The sequence below is a fragment of the Ovis aries genome, chromosome 19, assembly GCF_016772045.2.
Source record: "Ovis aries strain OAR_USU_Benz2616 breed Rambouillet chromosome 19, ARS-UI_Ramb_v3.0, whole genome shotgun sequence".
Lineage (NCBI taxonomy): Eukaryota > Metazoa > Chordata > Mammalia > Artiodactyla > Bovidae > Ovis > Ovis aries.
Window position 1 is genome coordinate 49444691 of NC_056072.1, and position 23697 is coordinate 49468387.

At 54.8% G+C, this 23697-nt stretch overlaps 1 protein-coding gene across 9 annotated transcripts in view; it reads right to left on the bottom strand.

The window, feature by feature from the left end:
* Nucleotides 1–937: 937 nt before the first annotated feature.
* Nucleotides 938–23697, bottom strand: part of DOCK3 (dedicator of cytokinesis 3) — a 292652-nt gene continuing 269892 nt past the window's right edge. For 5 of the 9 annotated variants that reach the window (XM_042236152.2, XM_042236151.2, XM_027957894.3 and 2 more), the window contains 13 exons: nt 22645–22811; nt 22407–22493; nt 21772–21951; nt 20919–21002; nt 20702–20818; nt 18376–18497; nt 17015–17153; nt 16351–16498; nt 10515–10633; nt 9258–9345; nt 5216–5338; nt 4631–4713; nt 938–3856 (listed from right to left, as the gene is read on the bottom strand). In XM_042236152.2, the coding sequence (XP_042092086.1) occupies nt 3347–3856; nt 4631–4713; nt 5216–5338; nt 9258–9345; nt 10515–10633; nt 16351–16498; nt 17015–17153; nt 18376–18497; nt 20702–20818; nt 20919–21002; nt 21772–21951; nt 22407–22493; nt 22645–22811 (1967 nt within the window). In that variant the 3' untranslated portion in view covers nt 938–3346. The remainder of the gene's footprint in view (nt 3857–4630; nt 4714–5215; nt 5339–9257; nt 9346–10514; nt 10634–16350; nt 16499–17014; nt 17154–18375; nt 18498–20701; nt 20819–20918; nt 21003–21771; nt 21952–22406; nt 22494–22644; nt 22812–23697) is intronic. The other 4 variants (XM_042236154.2, XM_042236153.2, XM_042236150.2 and 1 more) reach the window with 4 other exon arrangements.

The window sequence follows — 23697 nt, forward strand, 5'->3', positions numbered from 1 at the left end:
GTTCCCCCATTGGTCCACGCTCCTCGGAGCCCAGAAGAGCGGCTCCACGCTACCCTTCCTCATTGGCTGATGGGATCGCCCGCCCTCCGCCCTAGACAGTTGTCGACCGCTGATTGAACCGGGGCTGCTCGCAGGAAGAGGCCGCAGAGGCGGCGGAAGCAGCTCTGTCGCCATCTTTGGTAGGGGCAGGGGCTGAGGCCGAGGAGGAGCTCCATCAGGCTGGAGTGGAATTCGGCCGCTGTCTCGCGCCTGCTCAGTTGCTCTGTGTACTCTGTTCTGGGCCCCAGGTCTTCCCGAAGAACCCCACGGACTTCCCCGCTGTGGTCCCGACTCGTGGTGCAGGTCAGGGGCTCTGTGGTCAGCCGCAACCCAACAGGCAAAGAGGTTTCTTTCTTTTTTCTTAAGGGACCAGGTGGGCTGGGGAACCAGCCTTTGGGGAACCGGTGAGGAAGAGTCCAGATTGCCCCGACAGGTAGACAGGAGGACCCAGTCGGGGCGGACAGATGTCGGGTAAGAGGGGCTCCCCCTCCAGGCTGCCTTCCCAGAGCTCAGAGGGGCGCCCGGGCCAGGATTGGTTGCCTGGCTTTGAGTTCGGAACCATCCCGCTTTACTGGGGAGATTGGCGGCTTCAGAGGTTTGTCCCCCACGCCAGGAAGACCTCTTCTTCCCCCTTTTACTCACAAGCCTCGGGAGCCTGGCCGAGGTGGCTGGTTTTCTCTCTTGCTTTCTAGCTGAGCGCTCTGCGCCCTCGGCTGCCCTCCTTTCCGGTGCAAGTCTTGGCTCCCTGTGCTTGAAGGCCGGACGTGGAAAAGGTTGGCTCTGTGCTCAGGACGGAAAAGAGATTTTTATGGGGCTAAAAGGGCTTGGAGCCCAGCGACAAGGGTTGGAGGCGGGCACTTGGCGGCTGCTCCCATTCAGTGAATTCAGTGGGTCAGTATCAGGTATTCATCTTTAATTCACATAACAGCAGTCAAGGGAGTGGGGAAAGGGGGGAAGTCAAGTGGCAGATATTTACATCTAAAATTCACATTACTTGCTGGATTGAGAACATGCTACCACAATATATACAGTAAAATACTTTTTTGGGACACTAGTACAAATTTTTTTTTTCTTTTAACTTTGCTTTCTGATACAGGTAAGACCATTAAGTCACTTCTTATTTTAAACATAAATACACAAAAGAAATGGTTAGAAGTTTTCTTATTTTAAATAAGCACAGAATGCCAGAGGTTAAAAACACATTTATAGGGCTGAATACCAATTGGACAGCACACTCTATACATTTTTTGCTCAAATTCCTGTACAAATACACAGCATTCAAATAGGTATTTACAAATAAGCTTGAAAGAATGAAAATCAGTATTTCACAATCTTTTCAGAGAATTCTCATCTCTGGCCTCCCACTTCCCTTCAGACTGGCTGATTCTCCAAGGAAAGGAATTTGGAATATGTCCTTTTCATTGAATTTGGGAAAATGGAGAGGGAAAAGACAAACCTGGCTCACCCTGTAAAGGCAAGACCAAACAAACCTACACTCCCCTCTCTACCCTCTCACACCACCAGGTGGAGAAGGAAGATGTTCTTACAGGAGGACTGCCTTGTCCAGGGGTTGAGGTTCAGGAGTGCCCTAAAATCTAAATATGAACTATCTAAGAAATCCAAAGCTAGTCCCCCACTGTTACACTTGGGAACACAGATGGTTCAGGCCTGCCTGGACTGACCCACTCTGCTTGGAGTCACCCTTCAAGTATCAAAAAGGACCCACACTGGTGATAGAACACTCCTAGACGCCCTGAAGGTAACGTGGCCCCCCATCTTAGCTCATAAGTTACTTGCTGGCATTCCTGTTAAACAAGTTGGCATTTGTTTACAAGTGAAAGACACCCTAACCAGGGAAGTCAGATGGGCCAGTGGAAGAGGAACTAACGGAAAACGTACCTGCTCAACGAGGAGAAGGCAGCCTTGTGACTGTCAAGTTGTGAACTCAAGCAAATAAATGTTTTGTAGACTTTTTAAAAGTAACTTAGAAGCACCCTGGTAAAATACTATTGCCACCCCACCCTATTCCCCCAACTAATAAGCCAAGAGGAAAATCAGTGCCCTGACCTGAAAGTTTCCTATAAAGACACCACTGCCTTCTGCCCAACAGACTGGGGAGGCTGGAGAAACTGCCCTCCTGCTCACCCTGAACCCTGAGTGGTGGTCCCATGGGCCTGGAGCTGGGATCCTGCACTTGGCTACTGGGAGGGGTGTGGCTTTCTGCTTCTAGGAGGGGAAGTCCCCCTCCCTGCCAACTGCGCCTTTTACCCAGGAGCTTGCTGAACCTGATTGCAAGTCCTCAGGCCTTTGGAGCCTGGCTGGGCAGCCACCCCGCTGCTCAGAGGTAGTGCTGAAAATCCCTGATTCAGGAGCTGGAGGACAGGCACGCTGGCCGAAAGCTCAGAGGATTTCCGGCCCTGCCACACCCCAGCCTCACTCTATCAGCTTGTCTCTCAACACATGGCTGCCCGGGCCCTGGGGAGGAAGGTGGTAAGGGCAGTCCCTCTGGCTCCAACCCCCACTCAAGCTCCAGAGGCTAGGACACGACCGCTGCAGATCCATGCACCAGGGGGCTCCTGCAGGGCATGGGGTATGTTAGGAGTGGAGGGGAGCGAAAGGTCAGAAACAGAAATGATGGAGGGGAAGTCCAAGGTAGAGGCGGCAGCGGGGCTGGCCCGCGGAAGCCTGGCAGTAGGCCCGGGGCATGCAGTTAGGCTGTCACATGCCTGTGCCGGCAGGTTGGCCTCGCCAGCCCCAGGGGCACACTCCTGGATGGAAGAGCAGGCATTTGTGCAAAATGGCTGGTAGCCCCCTTGTCCACCTGTGACATAGTCCACGTGGTCCTTGCAATCCCTGAATACAACCATGAGCTCTTCTATGCAGCAAAGGAAGAGGTCCCTAGTGCAATTTCCATTCTGTGCATTGCTGCCCTGGAGGGAGGCCCTGGGCTCCTGCCCCAGGGGCCCCGCGAAGCTGCGAAGCCGTTCTGTGGTGCAGTATCTCCATCTAGCTCCATGTGGTCTGAAACTGCAGGAGGAAGACAGCATCTACTGCACAAAGGAAAGAGGAAAACCCATAGAAATGGAAATGTAGAAAATGAAATAAAAAGAGAAGCCACAACCCTTCATGCTGCTGTGGCCTCTGCACATGGCAACACACGAGTTCACGGCAGTAGAACGTAGACTCGGGCGGTTCTCTCCTGAGTGCCAGGCCTCTCGGGCTCCCTGCGGGGGGACTTGCTTTTCTGACCCGGAGTGGTTGGGCAAGCCGCTCACTGACGGTGGTGTCCCAGCTGCCTCCCTGCCCCTCACTGTTCCCCTCGGCTGTGCTCCCAGGCCATGCGTGCCTGTTCTTCCTTGGTGCTCCCGGGAGGCAGTGAGGCCTTGCGATGCAGGCCCCGAGGCCTCTCGGCCTCCTCTCGCAGCAGCACACCCTCGTCGTGCTCCAGGGCCGGCAGGCGGGGGTGGTAGGGCTTGGGTGGCAGCGCAGGCGGGTCCATGGGGTCCTGAGGGATGACACATCCCGGGGCCGAGTGGCTTCGGCACGGCTGGGCCTTGATGGAGTCCAGGACAGCGGACTCGGAGAGGCTGTAGTGGACGGGGAGGTAAGGTGGGTCAAGGTCTTCGTCAGCGTTCCAGGCCTGGCTCGGCATGGAGTCCATGGTGTCGGTTCGAGGAGGGGCCTCCGAGGAGTGCCCAAAGTTACTCTCGCTTAGGGAAGACACGCCGCTGCTGGCACTGCCAGACAGCGTAGAGTTGCTGCCATCCAGGCCTGACTGGGGGCTGGTCGGGGAGGCTGGGATAGGGTGCAGGGGCGACTGTGAAAGAAAAGGAAGAAGTGTGAAAATCGCTCTTTCCAGACAGGCTGACATGCCCGCCCCGTGCCGAGAAGACCCAGAGCCTCCTGTATTAATGAGCTTTAAAATTCTCATCAGCAGCGTATTTCTTTGTTTTGCCATCAGCAAGCCCTTGCCTTCCCCCTGGCCCCAGCAAGCCTATGGAGCCCTAGAATCACCTGCATTTCTGTGGCCTGCAAATGGCCCTGCCTTTGTGCCCTGTGAAGCTAGGTCCCAGGCTTCTGGCTGTGGCCCTAGGGGCACAGACAGAAGGGGCCGGGTTGGCAGGCCCGTCGGGGAGGGCAGAAAGAACCCTAGAGGGCCATGGACCAGATGAGTGCCTTCTGCTGCTAAAATCTGTGACAGTCTTCTCCAATTTGCAGAAAAATTAATGAGTTTCACATAGAGGTTTGGTATCTGATGCTTCTTGTTTTGAGTGGACTCCAGTTTAAGTGCTCTATGACCTCCCACAGTTAACATTTCCTCACGTTGTGAACTGTGGTGTGTTGATATCTACCCTCTGGCTTCTCACTGCTCTTGGCTCACACACTGGGTACCGTATGTTGCTGTCTGCAGGACCCTCTGACCTCTCCACCCCCATTACATCTGTTACACAACACGTGGGTCACCTGTACCCCAAGTATGTCTCTGGACACCCCCAGCTTCTGTCAGCCTGGGCTGTTGGGAGGAACAGGCAAGGCAGACCTCAGGGGTCTCTCCCCTCACAGCCTGGGGGCTGTCACCTCAGAACATTACCTTGCGCAAGGTCCGGGCGGGGAGGGCTGGGGGGGTGTCACCCAAGGGGTGGTGGAAGGCGTCGAAGTGTAGGGAGTAATGACCTGCAGAGGACACAGAAGCAGAGCCTCAGTTGGGCCCTTCTTGGGCTGCATCACAGCAGAGCTGGCGGGGCCAACTGCACAGACGGGAGTCTCCCGCGACCCCTCGGCACTGGAAGCCATGGGAAAACCTCTCTCTTCACTGACATTCTTCAAAACACAGGCTGCTGGAGTAAAGACACCCATGCCACACAGGAGATCGAGAAGTCCGAGTGCATCAGAGCCCACAGAATGACAGGCCACAGCCAGTAGCGGCCCTCCGCCTGCTGCGGGGCGATGACAGCCTGCGGAGTCATTTTCGACGTCTTCAGTCTCCGCGGTCAGGAAGGCCTTACTGAGTGTACCTGCTGCACTTGGAGACCTCACTGACCCCAAGGCTGCGGTGAGGGGGTTCTTTCCTCGGCTGAGTCGGCTCATCTTCTCAGCCCAGAGGGCTCCTGCCCTCACCCCTGAGCAGGATCTGAGACTGGGGACTACCTGGGGGACCCGCTGGAGGTCTTCTTACCATGCAGCAGGCTTCGGGGAGGCACTGGGGGGGCCAGGATGCACCCCGTGTGGGCAGACAGGAAGGGCTGGGCCTCGCGGGCTCCGCTATCCAGGCTCCAGCTGCTGGGGGCTGCTGGCACCGCTGAAGGGCGAAAACAGATGGCATGAAGGGAGGTTACTTCTTAAGCCAGCCTCTGGTTGGGGGGGGAAGTCCTCTACTACTGCCTGGGCCTTCTCCAGGTGTGAACTCGGTACAGCACACATGGGCATGGCACGCCAGCTCCTGAGACAGAAAACACTGGCCCAGCAAGACACAGTGGTGGCCCACGGGGAAAGTGGCCACGGCAGATGCCACTGAAGAGGATGGCTAGAGTCAGCTGCTGTCTGAAAAGCACTCGGGAGGAGGCAAGACGAGAGGAAGTACAGCAAGGAGGCAGCCTCCCGGGCTTGCTAGGAGGGAAAAAGAGAACAGGAGAGTGGGGCAGGCTGGTAAGACTGAGAGAAGAGAGACAGGGAGAGGGAGATGCAGGCGAGTGCGTGCGTGCGAGAACAGGTGTGCCCGTGCGCCCTATAGCTTCTGACCAAGATCAAGAGTCAGGGCTCTCCCAGGGCCTGATCCCATGGGGAAGCAGGGAGCAGGATGGGTGAGCAGCAGCAGATGCCTGTGTCCGCAGCTGGTACGTGGCCTGGGCCCTCAAAGAACCTGTAGTAAGCTACAAGCTCTGCCCACCCCTTTTGCTTCTGAGCCCACTGGCTGGGCCTGGGATGCTGGGGAGTTTTCTAGGCAGGACTGGTATTCATACAGTGCCTGCAGCAGGAAAGAGTATGAAGCCAGGGGTCAGGCCGGGTCCAGCAGGGACCTCTGCTTCCAGAGAGGATGGCGGGTGGTGGAGCCCCTGGGTGCTTTGAAGCACAGAGGCCCAGTTCCTGGCACCCACATGCCGTGGATAGAGTGGGCCCTGGACAGAGAGTAACACAGGGTGTCCATCTGTGGACGGGAAGGAGTCTAGGGCTGGAACAGTGGCCCTTCAGCGACAGCTGAGGAGGACGATAGGAGGGGGCGGGGGGATGGCTGGATCACAGGGTCTAAAGAGCAGCAGCGGATACGTGAACACCATCTGCCAATTACTAGAGAACCGCCGCTACTGATGAGAGCTACGCCCTTTCTCTGACAGAGCTCTCAGTATTGAGAGCTTTGTTTTGAGGCAGTCACAGCTAAAGGGGGCGTTGAGGAAGGTGGGGACTGGGTTTTTCCCACTCCAGGGCCTGAGTGGGGAATACAATGCCAGGGCCTAAAGGGCACCTGAGAGGCCCTGGGAAGGAGGGAGCCTGGCCTTTGAGGAGGATGTGGCCAGCAGGGGCTGGGCCCCACATGGTCGAAGGATGAGGTAGTGGGAGACGTCCATCCTGGTCCTCCTCACTGGTGAAGAACGTCAGGCTAGAACTCGGCTGCCTCACAGCCTCACATCTCAGGAGCGTGGCTCAGTCTCATGGACTGGCTGACAGCGGTGGGGGCGGAGAGGAGAGGTGGCAGTGACTGGGTGGACAGGCATTCATTCTGACTCTGGTGAGTGCCAGATGGATTCCACCGGAAAGCCTTCCCCAGAGAGCCTGAACCACCCTGAGACCAGGACAGGCCTACTCTCATACAGGCTCTCCCCAAGATGTGGCAGGAGCTTCCTGGGCCTCAGCACTAAGGCACCCTCTCCGGAAAAGGAAAAGTTCCATCTCCACAGAAAGCCATCACACCTCGAGGAATAAGAAGCTTGGAGGCAGGTCTGGGCAGCTTCCCCAAAGGGGCTCTGACAGCCTGAATTCTCATATGCACATCCTGGCCCTACAAGAACAGCAGGACTGCACAAATTCACCCACAAGAGCTCAAAGGAAACAGCGGGCAGGAATGCTAGAGGGGAAGAAAGCTGGCAAGGCTGCAGTGGTTTACAAAAGGCACCTGCCAGAGCCACTCCACGTCAACCAGAAATTATCCAGCCTGCCCTTGGCCTCCTGTTGACCAGTGAGGCCAGTGAACCTCTGCCATACAGCACCAGGGCTTCCTGGGTGGCTCAGTGGTAAAGAACCTGCCTGCCAATGCAGGAGATGCATGGTTCGATCCCTGGGTCGCGAAGATCCCCTGGAGAAGGAAACGCAACCCACTCCAGTATTCTCCCCCTGAAAAATCCTGTGGACAGAGGAGCCTGGTGGGCTAGTCCGTGGGGCTGCAGACGTGAGAGCACGCGTGAACACACACCAGCACACAGGGGCTGGTGGAGAATCTCAGATGCTGCACCTATCCTAGGAGAAGAGCGCTGATGCCGCCTGTGTCCTGGCCTTTTCTCTCTCTGCTGTGGACCACCACCAGTCTGAGGTCCCCTGTGCACAGCAGCCTCGAGGGTCAACTGGCCTGGTCTGGGAGTCACTGCCTGGGAAAGAGAGATCCGTAAAATGAGATGTGGAGCCATCAGGGGGCTCAAGATCCCGACGATGAGAGAATGGTGACAAGAGCACACAGCTCCTGCTCTGGAGGAGCAGCAGAGACCTGGGCAGTTATGACTGTGGCACTGGGTCCCCCAAGGCAAATGTCTAGCTCACTGCCCACTAAGCTCTGGACCTGTGGCTCAAATGGGCTTGCTCTGGGCTTAGCCTTTGCTTTGAGACAACCCTCTTTGCTTCCCACACTTGGCGGGTGGGCGTATCCAGCTCCTTGCTGCAGCTTGGTCTGAAGCCTGAAGCTCTTCTGGGTCTGGCGGGCGTCAGGTCTTGGTCTGGCTGCCAGCACCCACTTGAGCTCTGAGCCCGTCTGTGCTCTCAGCTAGATCTGCGACCGCTCCACAACTCCAGCAAAGAGAAGCCGCTGTGGTTCCCAGCCCTCAAGGCCACAGGAACACTCGGTTTGGGGGCACCAAGTGCAGGGGTCCAGGAAAGCCACGTGTTTTGGGGATGTGCAACTCTGAGGCTAGGAAGGTGTCTTCAGCCAGAATCTTATCTCCATGCCCACTGTGGTCGAGCACCAGGTGCTGAGGCCTCCCAGGCACTGAGGTTGTGGAACGCGGCTGTGTTCTCAAATACGACGCAGAGGTGCGTCCTCCATGCTGAGCAGAGGAGGAGCAGTGACAATGGGGACAGCAGACAGTAGACGGCACGTGGTGAGGAGGTGTGATCACATGACAATGGCTTTGGAGGGACACGTCCTGATGGGCCAACAGGTTGCAATGCTAGGGACCAAGAGTGCCCTAAACTTGCCAGGTGGAGGAGAGGGGAACCTGCAGGGAGAGGGGCGGATAGGCTCAGCCTGGTTGTGTGTGGCAGGTGGGCTGGGCATAGGCCCCACACGGGCACTGTCCTGTGTTAAACGGAACTCAGGTATCCATGTCTGGGACTTTGGGCTGGGGTTATATGGGCCCAATCTGGTTCTTCCATCAGTTGGCTGGAGCAGAACGTAGAGTAGAGAACTCCACTCTCTGTAACCAGCCTCTGTTCTAAGTATTGCCTGGTTTCATGGTACAGCTGATGGACTTGCAGCGTGGAAAAGGGATGCTCAGCTATTGCGGGCCTGGTGGCTACAGGAGGACTGAAGTCCCGCAGGGTGCCTGGGACTATCTCTGGGAAATTCACTTTGCCATGACCTGTCCCTTCTCATTATTCTTGTGGATGTGCTTGGCCACAGGCCTCCTCTGAACAACAAGGAGAGGTCCCTGTGGGCCTGAGTGGAGAGGGACCAAATCCACAGGGCCTGCTGAATTCTGGGGCTGGTGGGGAGGCGCCCTGGGGAGTGGGTGCCCACTGAGTTTCCATGAAGGTGAGCTCAGGGCAGGTGACAGCTGGGGCGTCTCAGAGGGTGGGTCCTGGGGAGCTGCAGATACAAACAATATCTAGACCTCAGCATCAAGCCAAACATGGGTTAAGTAATGAACACAGGAACTGGTCAGGACTCTGGACAGACAGAATGGCCTGAGTGTTAAAAGCATGGCTCAGCCTTGGCCAGCTGGTGCTCAGGGACAAGAGTCAGACGCTCAGGATGGGGACAGACAGGAGAGGAGGCCACCTGGGAAGAAGAATCGTACCTTTTTCGGCCACAGACAGATTGGGATCACTGCAGGGTTTGCAGGGTCCAACAACTTGCTGGAACAAGGCCCGCTGGAAGTTTGGCAGCTGAGGGAAGGAGAAAAGTATCAAAAGGTGACAACAATCAGTTACATCTTGGGGGCGTCATGGGCCCCAGGAGCCAGGGCATTCTAGGGCCAGACCAGGACAATCAAAGCAGTGGGACAGCTCATGCTTGAGATGCGCTGCAAATGTCAGGCTGGTTGGAAAACTGTCCATGCTGTCTGGCTCCGAGTCCTGCCCTGTGCAACTGTGCAATGTCTGGGGCTCCCCCACCGCCCCCGGGCCTGGCTGGGCTCCAGGCTGTCCTGCACATGGCCAACAAGGAGGACACAAGCTACTGAGAGCATCTAACTGCATCCTTCTGTCCTGCCAAGAGACCCACGGGTAGGAAGGATACGGGGATCCCTTGCACCCCTGAGCCTGGCAGGTTTGGCCTTCTGGAGACACCCCATGCGCACAGGCCCGTGTGAGGGGAAGGGCAGCACTCAGGCCTGAGGTCACAGACATGACCCGCTGTTCCATGGGTAGCTGCCAGGCAGACCTGTTCTTTCCACCTGGCAGGGCTGCCCAGGCACAGGGAGCTGAGAAGGTCCTGGCACTCTGGGACTGGGTAACAGTCACTGGAGGTGACTCTCATGGCCCCTGAGAGAAGGGCAGGGCAGACTGGATGAGGGAAGGAGCTAGTCGCTGCAGCTTCTTGTTCAAGGCCCCATACGGGATATCTGCAGAGCTCTGCAAATGGTGTGGGGAGGGTCCTGACGGGAAGAGAGGGGCTTTGGGCGGACGGATGGACAAACGGATGGACGGATGAATGGAAGAGGCAGAGCTTGCCCCTGTGGGGATGTCCTTCATGCACACACGGAGGAAGGCCAGTCTCTAGACCCATGTCTGCCACTGCCTTCTCTGGACAGAAAAGAACCAGTTTTCTCTGCCAGGTTGTGTTTTAGATGAGGAGTTCAGGACGCTGGCCAGAAGAACAGACAGCCACACAGACAGTGGTGGGTCCAACCCCACTGCCACTCTACCCATAGCTGTACTCCATCTGGACTGAGCACAGATGCTGGTCTCCACATTCACTGCTGCTCCCATCCAGGAGGGTCTTCACGGCAGCGTGAGGGAGGCATGGACAATGCAGAAAGCCCAGCAAGTGCAATGAGGGGAGCTCAGGCCAGCACAGTTGCAGCAAAGGGCAGTCAGCAGGCTGGCTCCGTTACCTGTCCATTCTCCATGATGGCTGCTGGATACATGGCGCTGCTTGGGCGGTCCCGGTGTGTGGGCAGCAGCAGCATCATTTCCCGGGCGTGGCGGTACTTATCTGGCAGAGAGGGAGAGCCTGTAACCAAGTGAGAACAATCACGCACAGATGACACGCCACAGATGGAGGGCCCAGAGGGCATGCATCCCGGGGAGCCAGTGACCCAGGGTCGGTGTCCCCTTGCAGCTGGGGTGAGGATGCGCTCGGCAAGCACAGGAAGAATGAAGTGGAGCCTGGAGGTTGGGTGGTGGTGGTGGTGAGGGGGCTGCACTGGGCATCCCAGCCGAGGCAGGCACACTGCAGACTGGGGTGACGTGGACTCGCTGACACGGCCCCGTCCCTGCTCAGGGGCAGATCGTGAGGAGAGCTGGGAGTTGGAGTTGGGGCCCTGGGAGCCCTGCGTCTCCGGCACTCAGGGGAAATGGGGGTGGCCTGGGTGCTGGGCTCTCTCGGGGCCCAGGCATGGGCCCAGGCTAGCTTGCAATGGAGCCATCACACAGAAACACACACACTCAGGTAACAGAAAGGCACAGTTCTTACTGGACATAGTTTCCACACACTTACCTTCTCCAGACACCACTGGCCCTGTCTCAGCTGGCCCCTTCCACCTTTCCCCAGATTCCAGGCCTCCTGTGCCTGGCCTCTGCCTTCCTGGCCATCATACTGCAGACTCAGACCAAGCGGCTCAGGGCCCGGGGCCCTGCACACAGGGGGCTCTCCAGGGTTCCTCACTCTGAGACTTGCCCTTCAGTGAACTTGGGAGTCATGGAGCTACTCTGGGACTTGTGGGACCTTAACCCAGGCTCCTAAGTTGACTTGGTTCATGCTCTATGGAAGTGAGTTTGAGTGAACTCCGGGAGATGGTGATGGACAGGGAGGCCTGGCGTGCTGCGATTCATGGGGTCGCAAAGAGTCGGACACGACTGAGCGACTGAACTGAACTGAACTGGACAGGACTGAGGGGCTGTTACGGAAGCCAGATGTGATGTGGCTTAGTCCCCATTGATGCAGGCCATGGTTACACGCCCAGTAACCTGTCAACTGGTGGTCCTCAAAGGGACCTTCCACAGAAGTGGTGAGAAAAAACTTGCAGGCTTCCCTTAGGAATATATAATTTAGAAGGCCCTCCAAATGTGCATCACTTATTGTTCCAGACAGCGGCATGTCCATGTCAAACTAGTGGGGTCTTCTGGATCCCTCGTGGGAAGGTCACCTGGACCCCAGTGCTGTCGACTTGTCCACTGGAAGCCTGGCAGCCTCTGGCTGGTTCAAGTGGGTGAACTCCCCCTGTGTAGTGTTCTCTTAGTGAAGCTCATCTGAGAGGTGAACCTGCAGCTCTACAGGCTTTGTGTGGGCCTTCCTGTCGGGGTGCCCTCTAGGCACTGTCAGGGCACAACTAAAAAGGTGGCCAGGAATTCTTGAGAAATGCCTTTTAAATACTCATTTTAGTCCCAAAGATGAGGCTTAAGTATGTTGAAGAAGTCAGCATACTAAAAACCAATAATGCAGCTATTATTAACGTAAACTTCCTCCATAGCTGGTCTGAGTGATACTGTTTGTAGAGCCTCAGAACTGGCTTTAAGGCCTGGTTTTAAAAACTATCCTTCATTGATAAGGGAATGAGTAAACTATGCTTTATTAAAAAAAAAAAAAAGAAAAAAAGAAACTAGGCCTGAATTTCTACTATTTGGTGATTTTTCTCCCCTATCAATATTTTTTTTCAGAACTTGTGCTCTGAGGCAATCTCAAAAAGATGGCTGTGTAAAGAAAAAAAGAAAAGGGTTCCTCCCACTGATTTTCACAGTGCCTTCACAGCAAGAAACTCTGAAAGCTCCCTGGATCTTGTTGGCCACAGCCCTGGACAGGGCTGCCCACACGTAGCGTGCAGAGAGATAGCGTGCAGAAAGACAGCCAACTCATGTCACATACCCATCCTATACCAGGCACGTGGCTGGAACATGGTATGCTGCCCTGCTCAGCTTGGCCCTGGTCCCTGACCTGACAGAGCTCATGGTCTGGCTCACCAGGCCAACCCTGGATCTGAGTACTCAACATCCTGATACGTGCTGCAGGGTGAGGCTTGAGGGCAGCACCCGGCCCCAGGGGCTGACAGGTGCTCTGTGCAAACATTAGATTTTCCAACTCTAGCTTCCTTCCCACTGCTATTTTCCCTAGGTGGCCAAAACCACAGTAGGTGAGAGTGGTGGCTACTTTTCAGGAAAACATTTAAATACCACAAGGGCTTCTGCATCACAGGACTTCCAAACTATTTCAGTTGTAGTCTGGTGAACCTCAGGGAGGCTGAGTCCCCAGCATGAGTGAGTATATTCAAAGAAAAGAAAGAAAGTTTAGTCACTCAGTCATGTCCAACTCTTTGCAACCCCATGGACTGTAGCCCACTAGGCTCCTCCGTCCATGGATTTTCCAGGCAAGAGTACTGGAGTGGGTTGCCATTTCCTTTTTCAAAGGATCTTCCCGATCCAGGGATCAAACCCCTGTCTCCCACATTGTAGGCTTTACCATCTGAGCCACCAGGAAAGTCCTGAACATATTCAAGAGTCAATCAAAATCTCCTAGCCGCGCTCAGCCTTTTGACCACCAGGGGGCGCTGCCGACTTACAAGACCGTGCCTTGCAGGCCATTCACCTTGAAGGTTTCCAAAGCAACAAGAACCACTGCAGAACATCAACGGGCACAGCAAGGAAGCTACTGGTGTCATGACCACTCCTGGGAGTGGGGAAAGTGACTCCAACGGAAAGGACTCTCTGGAGCACTTTCTCCATGAGAGCCCTCCCCTCATCTGTAACATCAGACACAAACCCAAGCGTGGGCCAGCCCCTTTCTTCTGTGCCCCCAGTGCGCCTACTACTGCGCTTACCACGTTTTGGGCCTCCCAGGGCCAATGCAGGAGGCATGGGTTCAGTCCCTTGTCGGGAAGACCACCTGGAGAAGGAAATGGCAACCCACTCCAGTCTTCTTGCCTGGAGAATGCCATGGACGGAGGGTCCTGGCAGGCTACAGCCCATGGGGTCGCAAGAGTCAGACACGACTTGGTGACTAAACCACCAACTACCACCTAGTTAACCATTTGGTTTACTTTTGTATCAGGTTTTCATTATATGATATTCTGGAGTTTGGCCATCATGATAGCTTATCTCCAGAGATGGTGACGATCGATGCCTTCCCTCCCTAAAACACACACGTCACCCTAGCATCAAAAGGTGCAGTCTTATTCTTTACCCTGCTATTTGGGTTGGCCTTAGTGATGGGATCAACTGACAGAATGTGGCAGAAAGGATGTTCTGGGACTTCCAAGGTTGGGAGTAAGAAGCCTTGCAGCTTTTGCCTGGGTGTCTTGGAATGCTTGCTCTGGGCAAGTCAGCTGCATGCTGTGCAAAGCTCAAGCGACATAGGGACTCAGGTTGACAGCCTCAGCTGAACTCCTGGCGGATGGGCACAACTGACTGCCAGCCACGTGAGAGAGCTGTCTTAGATATCCAGTTTAGTTGACTCTTGAGACGACTCCAGCCCTCCCCGCCCCCCACCCCAGTGACATCTGACAGCAAGCTCATGAGGGACTGCAACTGAGAACTTGCTCAGGAAGCCCTATCAACCCACAGAACCATGTGAGATGAGAATACATTGTTTCAAGCCACTGGTTGGTGGTTTTACAGGACAGGGAAGCCTGGTGTGTTGCAATCCACAGGGTTACAGAGTCAGACATGACTTAGTGACTGAACAACAACTGATAACCAAGTCATTTGAAATAAAGAGGGATTACTTCCAAACAGGGAGAACATAACTTCTCTCTATTCAACCCTGATGGTGCGAGAGCAATGCCCACTTCTCACTGAGCACTCGTAAAAGCTTGATGAGTGAATACACCAGTAAACGGTTAGCTGGAAGGACAAAGGTGGTACCAGCCAGCCTGTGAGGTCCCTGATGGCGTCTTTGTCCTCTCCAGGGCACCGAGTGCCGGGCACTGCCTAGAGGAAGTGTCTGAGCGCTCAGAGTGGAAGTGAAGTACAACACTCACCCCTCGCTGCCTCTGTTTTATTTTTTATCAATGATCATGGGTCAGAGATGACTTAGATATGGCTGAGTATATCTGAGACAGTGCTCAGGTTAAGAAAGAACCCACACAACAGATTAGATTACAAAATCTGTTTCTGCAGCTTTGTTCAGGAGCTCTCATTAGGCACTGCAAATGCTAACCTGCACTAGAGCATTCACAGCCTACTTCTCAGGGTTTCCTTCCTTCTCATTCCTCAAACCACCTTTTGATGTGCCTTCTTTACCAGTACAAATCACCGTTCCTTCTCTATGTCTGCAGCCCTCACATACTGACACATCTTCCACGTGTACCATGTAGTGGGTCATTTCTCATCTTTCATACTAGAAATACCTGCTCCCAGATGCTGGCTCCCCTCTTTTAGCACCTTAGTCCACGTTGGGAAGGCAATCACCAAAGTGGAATGAGCACCAGACTGGGGGCTTGCGAGTGTAAAGACTCAAAGCTCCAAATTCGACTTGGCCACGAACTGATGGGATAGACTTAAGTCCCCCATCGGACTTGTTTTCTTACACAGGAAATGAGGGCCTGGGCCATTGTTGGGGAAAGTCTGTAACTGCTCTTGTTGCGACCTCAACCCCCCTTCTGCTGTCTGTTGAGGTTTTTCCCAATGGCCCCACTGGCCACTGCATCTCTCTCTCTCTCTCTCTCTCACTCCTGTTGTGGGCCATGGATGACTCAGATGGTAAAGAATCTGCCTGCAATGCAGGAGATTCAGGTTTGATCCCTGGGTCAGGAAGATCCCCTGGAGAAGGGAATGGCAACCCACTCCAGTATTCTTGCCTGGAGAATTCCATGGACAGAGAAGCCACGGGAGCTACAGTCCATGGGGCTGCAAAGAGTCGGATACAACTAAGCAACAACTTCTTTTCATTCAGGTTTGTGTGCTTTGAAAGAAGAGGGTTTCTTTTTCCCTCCTAATGACCATCTATGTCATACAGCTGTGTTATTTCCCTGTCTTCATAATAATGAGAAGAACAAACTCCTTCTGTCTGAAGCCTGGAAGCAACAGCTGGTAGCTGGCTATTGCTGCTGTACTACACAGACCGCCGTGGGGGCACTAGGTCTTAGTCACCCTAGCTAATTTCCATTCCACCGCAAGTATCTTTATCTAAAAGGACAGAGAACCAAACCTGACTGCAGGAACTAGAGTCAGGAAAAGCTGCTGCCTCTCAGAGAACAGTATTTATTCGATTGAATAAGAAATCAAGCAATAACAACAAGTAGCCTTTTACAGAGCCATCTCTCCTGATTAAGCCTTTCCCAGCTGAACAAAGTGTTTTTGGTTGCTGCTACCATTTAGAATAATGTTTTCCAGGCTTAATTTTAGTCTTCACATTTAGTTTTCATACTTTTTCATCATCTTTGATTACTCAAGACAAAACTCACTTTTGCCTTAACTTTGTGCTTTATTCTCACAAACACTTCAGTGAGAAAGAGCTAAGCCTTCTCCTGGGCTGTGTGTCCTCTTACTGAAGTGGAGATGTGATGGCTGGTTACCTCGGTGCAGCACAGCTGCAACCACTGCCCCGGGCAGGGTCTGAAGCCAGAGAAAAAGGTCTGGAGGTAGAAGCCCTCAAGTCCCTGATGCTAAAAGCATAGGTGCGCACTCGCTAAGTCACAGGGCCACTTTCAAAGACATAGCCACAGATGAGAGGAGGACAAGGGGCGCCCATGAGGCTCTCTCCTCTCCCTTCTGCGAGCAGCGCCCTGCAGTCCTTACCTCGGGCACTGGAAGGGGCAGAGGTAATCATCTGGGATGGTGCTGAGTGAGTGGAACTCAGGCTGGAGGAAGAAGGGCTTGCCTGGGACGAGGACAGAACAGAGACGTTGGTGACTGAGCCCTGGTACCTGGGGTTGGGATACGCGAGCTGCAAAGGGAGAAAAATTAGCAGGATAGAGGTCCAAACGGCCAGGATGGTAGGACTGGCCCAGAGTTGGCTTCTTCATGCCACCAGGTGCCCAGATCCAGTGTCTGATGCTGTACCCTTGCCCTGATGAAGGCCAGGCTGATGGCCAGCACTAAGGGTCAGCTATAACCCCGATGGTACAGGGCTGCTGGGTAGACTCTAGCGATGGTACCCACGGAGGAGACTGGACTGAGCCATCAGGACTGCCAGGCAGGAGGGCAATTTGGCAGAGGAGCTTTCCCGTGGGATCTCTAAGAGCAGCCAGGACTAAAGGCAGATTTCCTGCTTGGGAAATTAGGCCTGGGAAGTGCAACACGGGCGGTGTGGAGGGAAGGCCATTCTGCTAGCTCTGGGTGTTCTGAATTCAGAAACTGGAGAACCAGGCAGCAACGCCACTGCTCAGGCCAGACCAGCCAGCAGAGAGCCGAGTCCTCCAGGTGCAGGCCCTGGCCCGCTCTTCCTGGGCCGCGCTGGTACCTGCATGTGGTGGTACAGGTCTTCGGGAGCCTCGCCCATGGAGCTGTCGCCCAGCATCACCACGTTTCCAGCCTCACTAGATGCGTGTGAAGAGAGGGAGGATGATGAATGGCGGCCGGTGCCCATCAAGTTCATGGGGCTGCGGACAAGAGCGGGAGACGGCCAGGAGTCAGGGCTGGAGCTGAGGTGCTTGGCTAGATGGCGGGGGCGAGAGTCATGGGTGTGTGTAAAACAGTCATCCCCAAGCCTCAGCCTCTCTGGCTGGGGAGGTTCCACAGCCAAAGTTCACACCTGTCTGAGGCCTGGAGCCATCCGGAGCCCCACCCTACCACTCGGGGGCCCCTGGTCTGGGAGGGCCAACAGCAGCCAGGCAGAGCCTTAACCCAGAGCTAAACGGCTTATGGCCACTCAGTCTGACGACATCAGCAGTGTCTCAGGAGGAGTGAAGGAGACCCACTGAATCAGGTGAAGGACCCCAGGTCTTCCTAGCCACGGGCTGTGTACTTAAGTCGGTGCCCACCCTGCAATGGGATCTGCTCCCAGCTCAGGGTGTCTTCCTGACTTGGGGAAGCTGTCATAGCAGCTGCCTGTGAACCACCTGCTGACCTCCTTCCACAGCTGTGGCCACAGGCTTGCCAGCAGTTTCTGTCAATTCTAAGCAGCTCCCCCCATTCATTTGCTCCTTCTCATTTGCTGAGTGCCCACCCTTTGCTGGCTTGCTGGTCACAGTGGAAAACAAACCCCGGTGAGGGCCCCTCTCCAGGGGTTTCGCTTGCCTGGCCTTCCTGCCCTGGTAACCTGGAGCCTCCCTGAGGAGCCCCGGTAACAGGTCTGCTGAGTGCAGAGCAGGCACACCTTGATGCCTTCACCACCATGCTGTTCTTCCTGAAACCCAACTGCGGATCCTCGTTCCCCTGGGATCAGGTCCCAAGGCCTGAGTGAACAGGGCCCATCCAGAGAAATCCTGGCCCCTTTCCAGGCCCTGGAATCCTGCACTCCAGCCACTTGGCTCTACCTGCAGTGCTGACCACACTGGCCTGCATGAGGACCTTGAGGCATCTGCACGTTTGTGACTTTGCCTGAATCTTGCTCCGTCATCTTCCTAACACCAGTTCTTTTCCACCCAGCAAACTTCTACTCACCCCTCAGGACTCACCCCGATGCCCCATGTACACTCCTCTGTCACCCTGGATGACCAGATGCAGAGTGCAGATCCTGTGGCAGGAGCTGTGTGTTTTCTGTGTGTGTGGGTGAGGGGGCACGTGAGTGCACACAAGCAGTGTTCTGGACGCCCTTGCTCTGATCTCTGACATCTGGACTTACCTCTGTGGAGGGGACCCTCCTCAGCCCTAAGGCCATACCTGTGCCGATGGGTCATCTTGATGTTCTCTGGGCTCATGGGGCTATGGGATGCTAGGACATTTCCCCGTGGGGTGCTGGTGCCTGAACACGCAGGACTTAGCTTGTCCAAACCCGGGAACTCCTGTTGAGACATGAGTGCCCCTTCGTAATAAATAATTGGGAATAAATAAGTAATTGGTAGCTCAGACGTTAAAGAACCTGCCTGCAATACAGGAAACTCAGGTGTGATCCCTGGGTTGGGAAGATCCCCTGGAGAAGGGAATGGCAACCCACTCCAGTATTCTTGCCTGGAGAATCCGAAGGACAGAGGAGCCTCGTGGGCTACAGTCTATGGGGTCACAAAGAGTCAGACACGACTGAGTGACTAACACTTTCACTTCACTTTTTTTTTTCCCCCAAGTAATTAAGGGGTAAAAGAGAAGAGGCAGGCTGGTAGCCAGAATGTAAAAGAAAAAAAAAGAATCATATACTACTGGCTGAACCTAAACTACTGGCTTCTTTTGGGCAGTGACCCCATCACGACTAAAGTACCCTCCTAACCACAACACAGCCTAGACCAGAGGCCATGAGGCCTAGGTGGACCCCTGAGAGCACATGTGGAACAGGCTGTGGAGTTGGTCTGAGTTTATAAAACGTGTTAATAGGCTTTCTCACTGTAGAAAAAGTGGAAGAAGAGCTGGGCAACAGGAGAGGAAGAGCTGGTGATCACCCGTCAGGCAGTGGGCACCTCTGACATAAGGACAGGAGTTTTACTGGACTGCTAAATGGCCCCACTCTTAGTGACCTTGGTTAAGTTGTCTGTGACACAGTCTATGGGGTGTCAGGACACAAAATCCTGATGCAGATAACTGAAAAACAGCACGCTTCTATTTTAGCATAATTAAATTAAGTACGTAGGCATCTTGGCAGAAATTTTGGTCCCAAATCCTCCTAGGGGACAGCACATTGGTTTGTGTCACTATTTGCAACTCTGAGGCAACAATGCATAACTGCTCAAGTTTCCAGAAGCCCTTCACAATCTGTGGTCCCCAAGTCCACTGGGGATGTTTCTGAGCTTGGTCTGAAAGAGGAGGAAGTTTTCCACCTGCTTCTTTCAAAGCATGTATAAGGTAGAACTGCGCTTTTGCAGCTGGACAGGACACCTCCATGTGTGCCTTGGAGACCCTGAGATATGTGAGTGAGCGTTCTGTGCTTTTTCCTGCAGTGACCTGACAGCCTACATACTAGGGAGCTCCCACTCCCTCAGTGGCCAGGTTCTAGCTTGCCTGAGTCACCTGCTGTGATGGGGAAGTTTACATACAGAGACCAGTTTGCGCTCAAGACTACCTAGGGATGTCCCTGATGGTCCATGGTTAAGAATCTGCTTTGCAGTGCAGGGGACATGAGTTCCATCCTTGGTCTGGGAACTAAGATCCCAAACGCTGTGGAGCAGCTAAGCCTGTGCACTGCCTCTGCTGAGCCCACGTGCTCCGGAGCTTGTGAGCCGCAACTACTGAGCCTGCATGCCACAACTAGATGGTCCATGTGCTGCAATGAAGATCCCACATGCCTCAACCAAGACCCAATTCAGCCAAAGGGAACATAAAAGACCACCTGAACCCTACTCTCAGCCAGCTAGCGTTCCCTGTAAGACCCCTGAAAGGAAACCAGTCTTGGATACAGGCCTTGCTTCTGCTCGTGTGCGTCAGTCCTCGGGGCAAACCCTGCCAGGGAGACTGAGGAGCCAGGTCAGAGTCAGGGAGACCTTCGAGGGCCTGGGCCAGCCCCAGGATCTCCCTGGGCCCTCCAAGAGAAGCCAGTACAAAAGTACTGCCACCCCAGGCTTTCTCAGGTGGGAGCCTGGGTCTCCAGACAAGAGGAAGTGCAGGGGGCGGGGCAGGGAGTCAAAGGGGAAGGGGATGGAGACAGAGGGAGACGGATGAGAGAAGGCTGGTCCGGCTAAGCCTTAGTTCTGTAGGTTCCTGGGATGAAAAGTATCCCTGAAGAGAGTCCTGCATATGGGCCATACATATATACTTTAGCTCTTTTCCTCCTCATGTGAAAACCTCTGTTCACCAGCACAGTGCATTGAAAAACACATTCTCAGTCCTGAATATGGCTCTTCCTTAAAGGGAAAGTGGATAAGGGGGTTCTGGGCATTTTTCTCCTGCCTTGAGCACCCACCCCTGCCTCATGCTGTTCTGTGGCAGGAACAGATCTTCCTTCAGTCTCGCCTCTCCCCACTCCCCTCCCCACCCCTTTCCTCTGACTTGCTGCACAGGTCCCAGGCCTGGAGGACGGGACACTGGTTAGATTGCAGCAGGGCCAGGACAGGGCTCAGCTTACATGGTAGAGACTGGCCCTCATCATCTGGAACTGATCAATCAGCTTCTTATGCAGAGGGCGCATTTCTGGGTGCACAAACTTCTCATGAACTGCCAGCCCAACTCCAAGGACATGGACCTATCAGGGTGATAAACAAGGCCATGCTGTTAGTGCGGGAGCAGACAGTGGGTGCTGCAGCTATCCTTTGGTGCCTCCACACAGCTCTGGCAAGGCATACCTGTTCCTGCATGAGTTCCTTGAGCTGAGTTATCTTCTCAGCATCTCCTGGGTGCTTGGTGATGTAATCTTTATCAAAGAAGGCCTGTGAAAGGAAAGGTCAAGTCTGGAAGACTTCCCAGGGTGACCACTCAGTCTGAGGTGCCACCTGGAAGGCATCTGGGTTGCCTCCTAACAGGTGCACACACCAATGCTCCTCTAGCACAGCCTGATGAACCTCCTGCAATCACACATGTGCTTTTTATGTCTAAGGAGAACTGAAGGTGGCCAAGTAATCTAAACCTGAATGCTGGTCCTGACTGGTTTGGGCAGGGCAGGCAGGGCTGGTGGCCAGGATGAGGGGGTTAGTCTCCCAGCCAGACCACAACTCACTCCTTGTCAAGGGCTGGGCTCTAGGGCGCCTTCCATGATCAGATGGATTACCCATTCTGTCAGAGTTCAGAGAATAAAAAGGAAGAAAAGTTCCCATGGGAGAGCTGTAGCCATGGAGACAGGGAACAGCAGGGAGCCTAAAGCCTCACCCCTGGTGGCTCAGATGGTAAAGAATCCACCTGCAATGCAGGAGACCTGGGTTCAGCCCCTGGGTCAGGAAGGGCTCCTGGAGTAGGGAATGGCTACCCACCCCAGTATCCTTGCCTGGAAAATCCCATGGACAGAGGAGCCTGGGGGGTTACAGTCCATGGGTTAAGGATAGGACATGACTAAACAGCTAATACACACTATTCAGGACCATGCTCGGTCGGCTGAGCCACAGCCGGGGAGGGCGTGCCAGGAAGGCTGCCTTCAGAGGCTGGGCCCTCAGGAAGAGGCACTAAGACCCGTGTCCCTGGCCGGGTCTGGTTGGGCCAGCTTACCTCCTGGTAGCGTGCGATGCCTCCGTTGACAGCAGCGTCAATGACGCCGTTCAGGCACATGCTCAGCAGGTTGATGTTGCCGTGCACCTGCTTGTGCTGATACTGGCTGATGAGGGCCCGCAGCTCCTGGTTCTTATTCTCAACCACTTGGATGGCATTCTCCAGGGGGCTCACCTCCACCTGGGGGCACACAGCACATGGTGTCAGCCCAGGCCCAACGACAATCCCTCCCTTCTCACAGGCCTGACAGCAAGGGGCTGTGACTCGTGCCACTGAGTCCCTACTCTTGTTCCTGTGGACCTGAGGCTCCCTGGGCCCTTTCTAATTTCCTCTTCTGATCTGTAGGCACTTGGAAGTACAGTGAATAGAAAACAACTTAGTTCTGAACGCAGAGGTCTCTGGCTTCCTGAGCTTCAGGGAATAGTTTCTGCATTTGTAAACTGGGGGAACATAAATGCCTGCTGCCTAGGGCTGTTGCGGAGATTAAAGGAGAGAAGGAAGGTAAGCAAAGCCTCCAGCACAGGACTGCCTGTGGGTGGCTGAAGCACTCTTTCTCTCTTCTTCCTCAGAGAACAGCCCCCCAAGCAAAGACTGAGGAAGCACTGTGAAACCAGCCACTCTGAATCGTTTCTCACCAGCTCCCTCCTCTCCACTTCGAACCACCGAGAGATGCCCGGCAAGCTGTGGGTCAGGGTCAGCGTGGTGCGCTCGATCCACAGGCTCTGCGGGGAGGGTACAGGCAGGTTCAAGCCATGAAGCGATTCTCCCCACGCCCCACCTGCCCACGGGGGAGTCACTGATGAGCTCCCGAGAAAACGGGGCCAGCCCCAGCCCCACTGTGAGCACTGACCCTGCTCCCCTAGATGCATTCACCTTGAATTCATTCTCCTTGTCCTTGGGGCCTTTGTGGAAAGGCCGGTCATACCGGAACCTCCTGACGTTGTTGACGCGGTAGAAGCTCTTGACGCGGTCCGGGACCCTGTCCATCTGCAGGACGTCTACGTACTCTGGGATGGGTGTCACTGCATAGATCTGCAGGTCTGGGTAGGAGGTGAAGGGAAACTGGAGGTGAAAGAGAGACGGACCTGAGTGGCTGACCCCTGTCATCCCCGCCAAGGAAGAGGAGACCAACAGAGCCCTTCAAAGGGCAGCAGCAGCATTTCAAAGAGCAGATGGGACCAAACACGGTTTGGCTGACTCTCCCTATCCAGCCCCGCCCCCGCTCCAGCAGTGAGTGCCCAGAGCCCTCAACCAAGGTGAGGTGGCGGCAGCCAGCGGTTCCCTAGTGCCCCTTTAAGAAGGAAGGGAAAGGGGTCAGGAGGATACCCCATAGGAACGAAAAAGGTGCAAGGACCTAGGCCGGCCCACTGCAGGTAAACTGCACAGTCTTCACTGCCAAACAACATTTTAACAAGATACTCTTTAGGATCTTTGTGAAGAGCAAACATGGGCGTCTGCCTGCCCTCTTCTCTCTTAAAGAGATGTGGACTAGCTTGCCACAGCCACGGTGACTGTCATGGAAGCTGAGTACGGGGAAGGAGGGGTAGGCTGGTGTTTGCATTCAGACTTCCAAGTGCTCCCAAGACCACAGGAATTTCCTATCTCCTCCCCCACCCCTCCGCCCCATCCCCTGCGCCTCAGTCCTGACAAAGGCTCGAGGTATTGACAGACACACGTGGGGGTGCAGCATCCCTGTGGATACTGGGAGAATCCACAGTGTCTGCAGCTGGGCGCCAGGAGACCCTTCATGGGCAGGATGGGGACTAAGGTGCTGGCAGTGGCCCACCGGAGGGATAAAAGCTAGCTGATGACCAGGCCCCCCAGGCTAAGGGCATGCCCCTGCCTCCTCTGTGAGGCTCAAGTGCCCCGTTAAGGGTCGGTGAGTGATGTGGCACCCTCTGCTTTGGGACTTGGGGGGTAACCTGG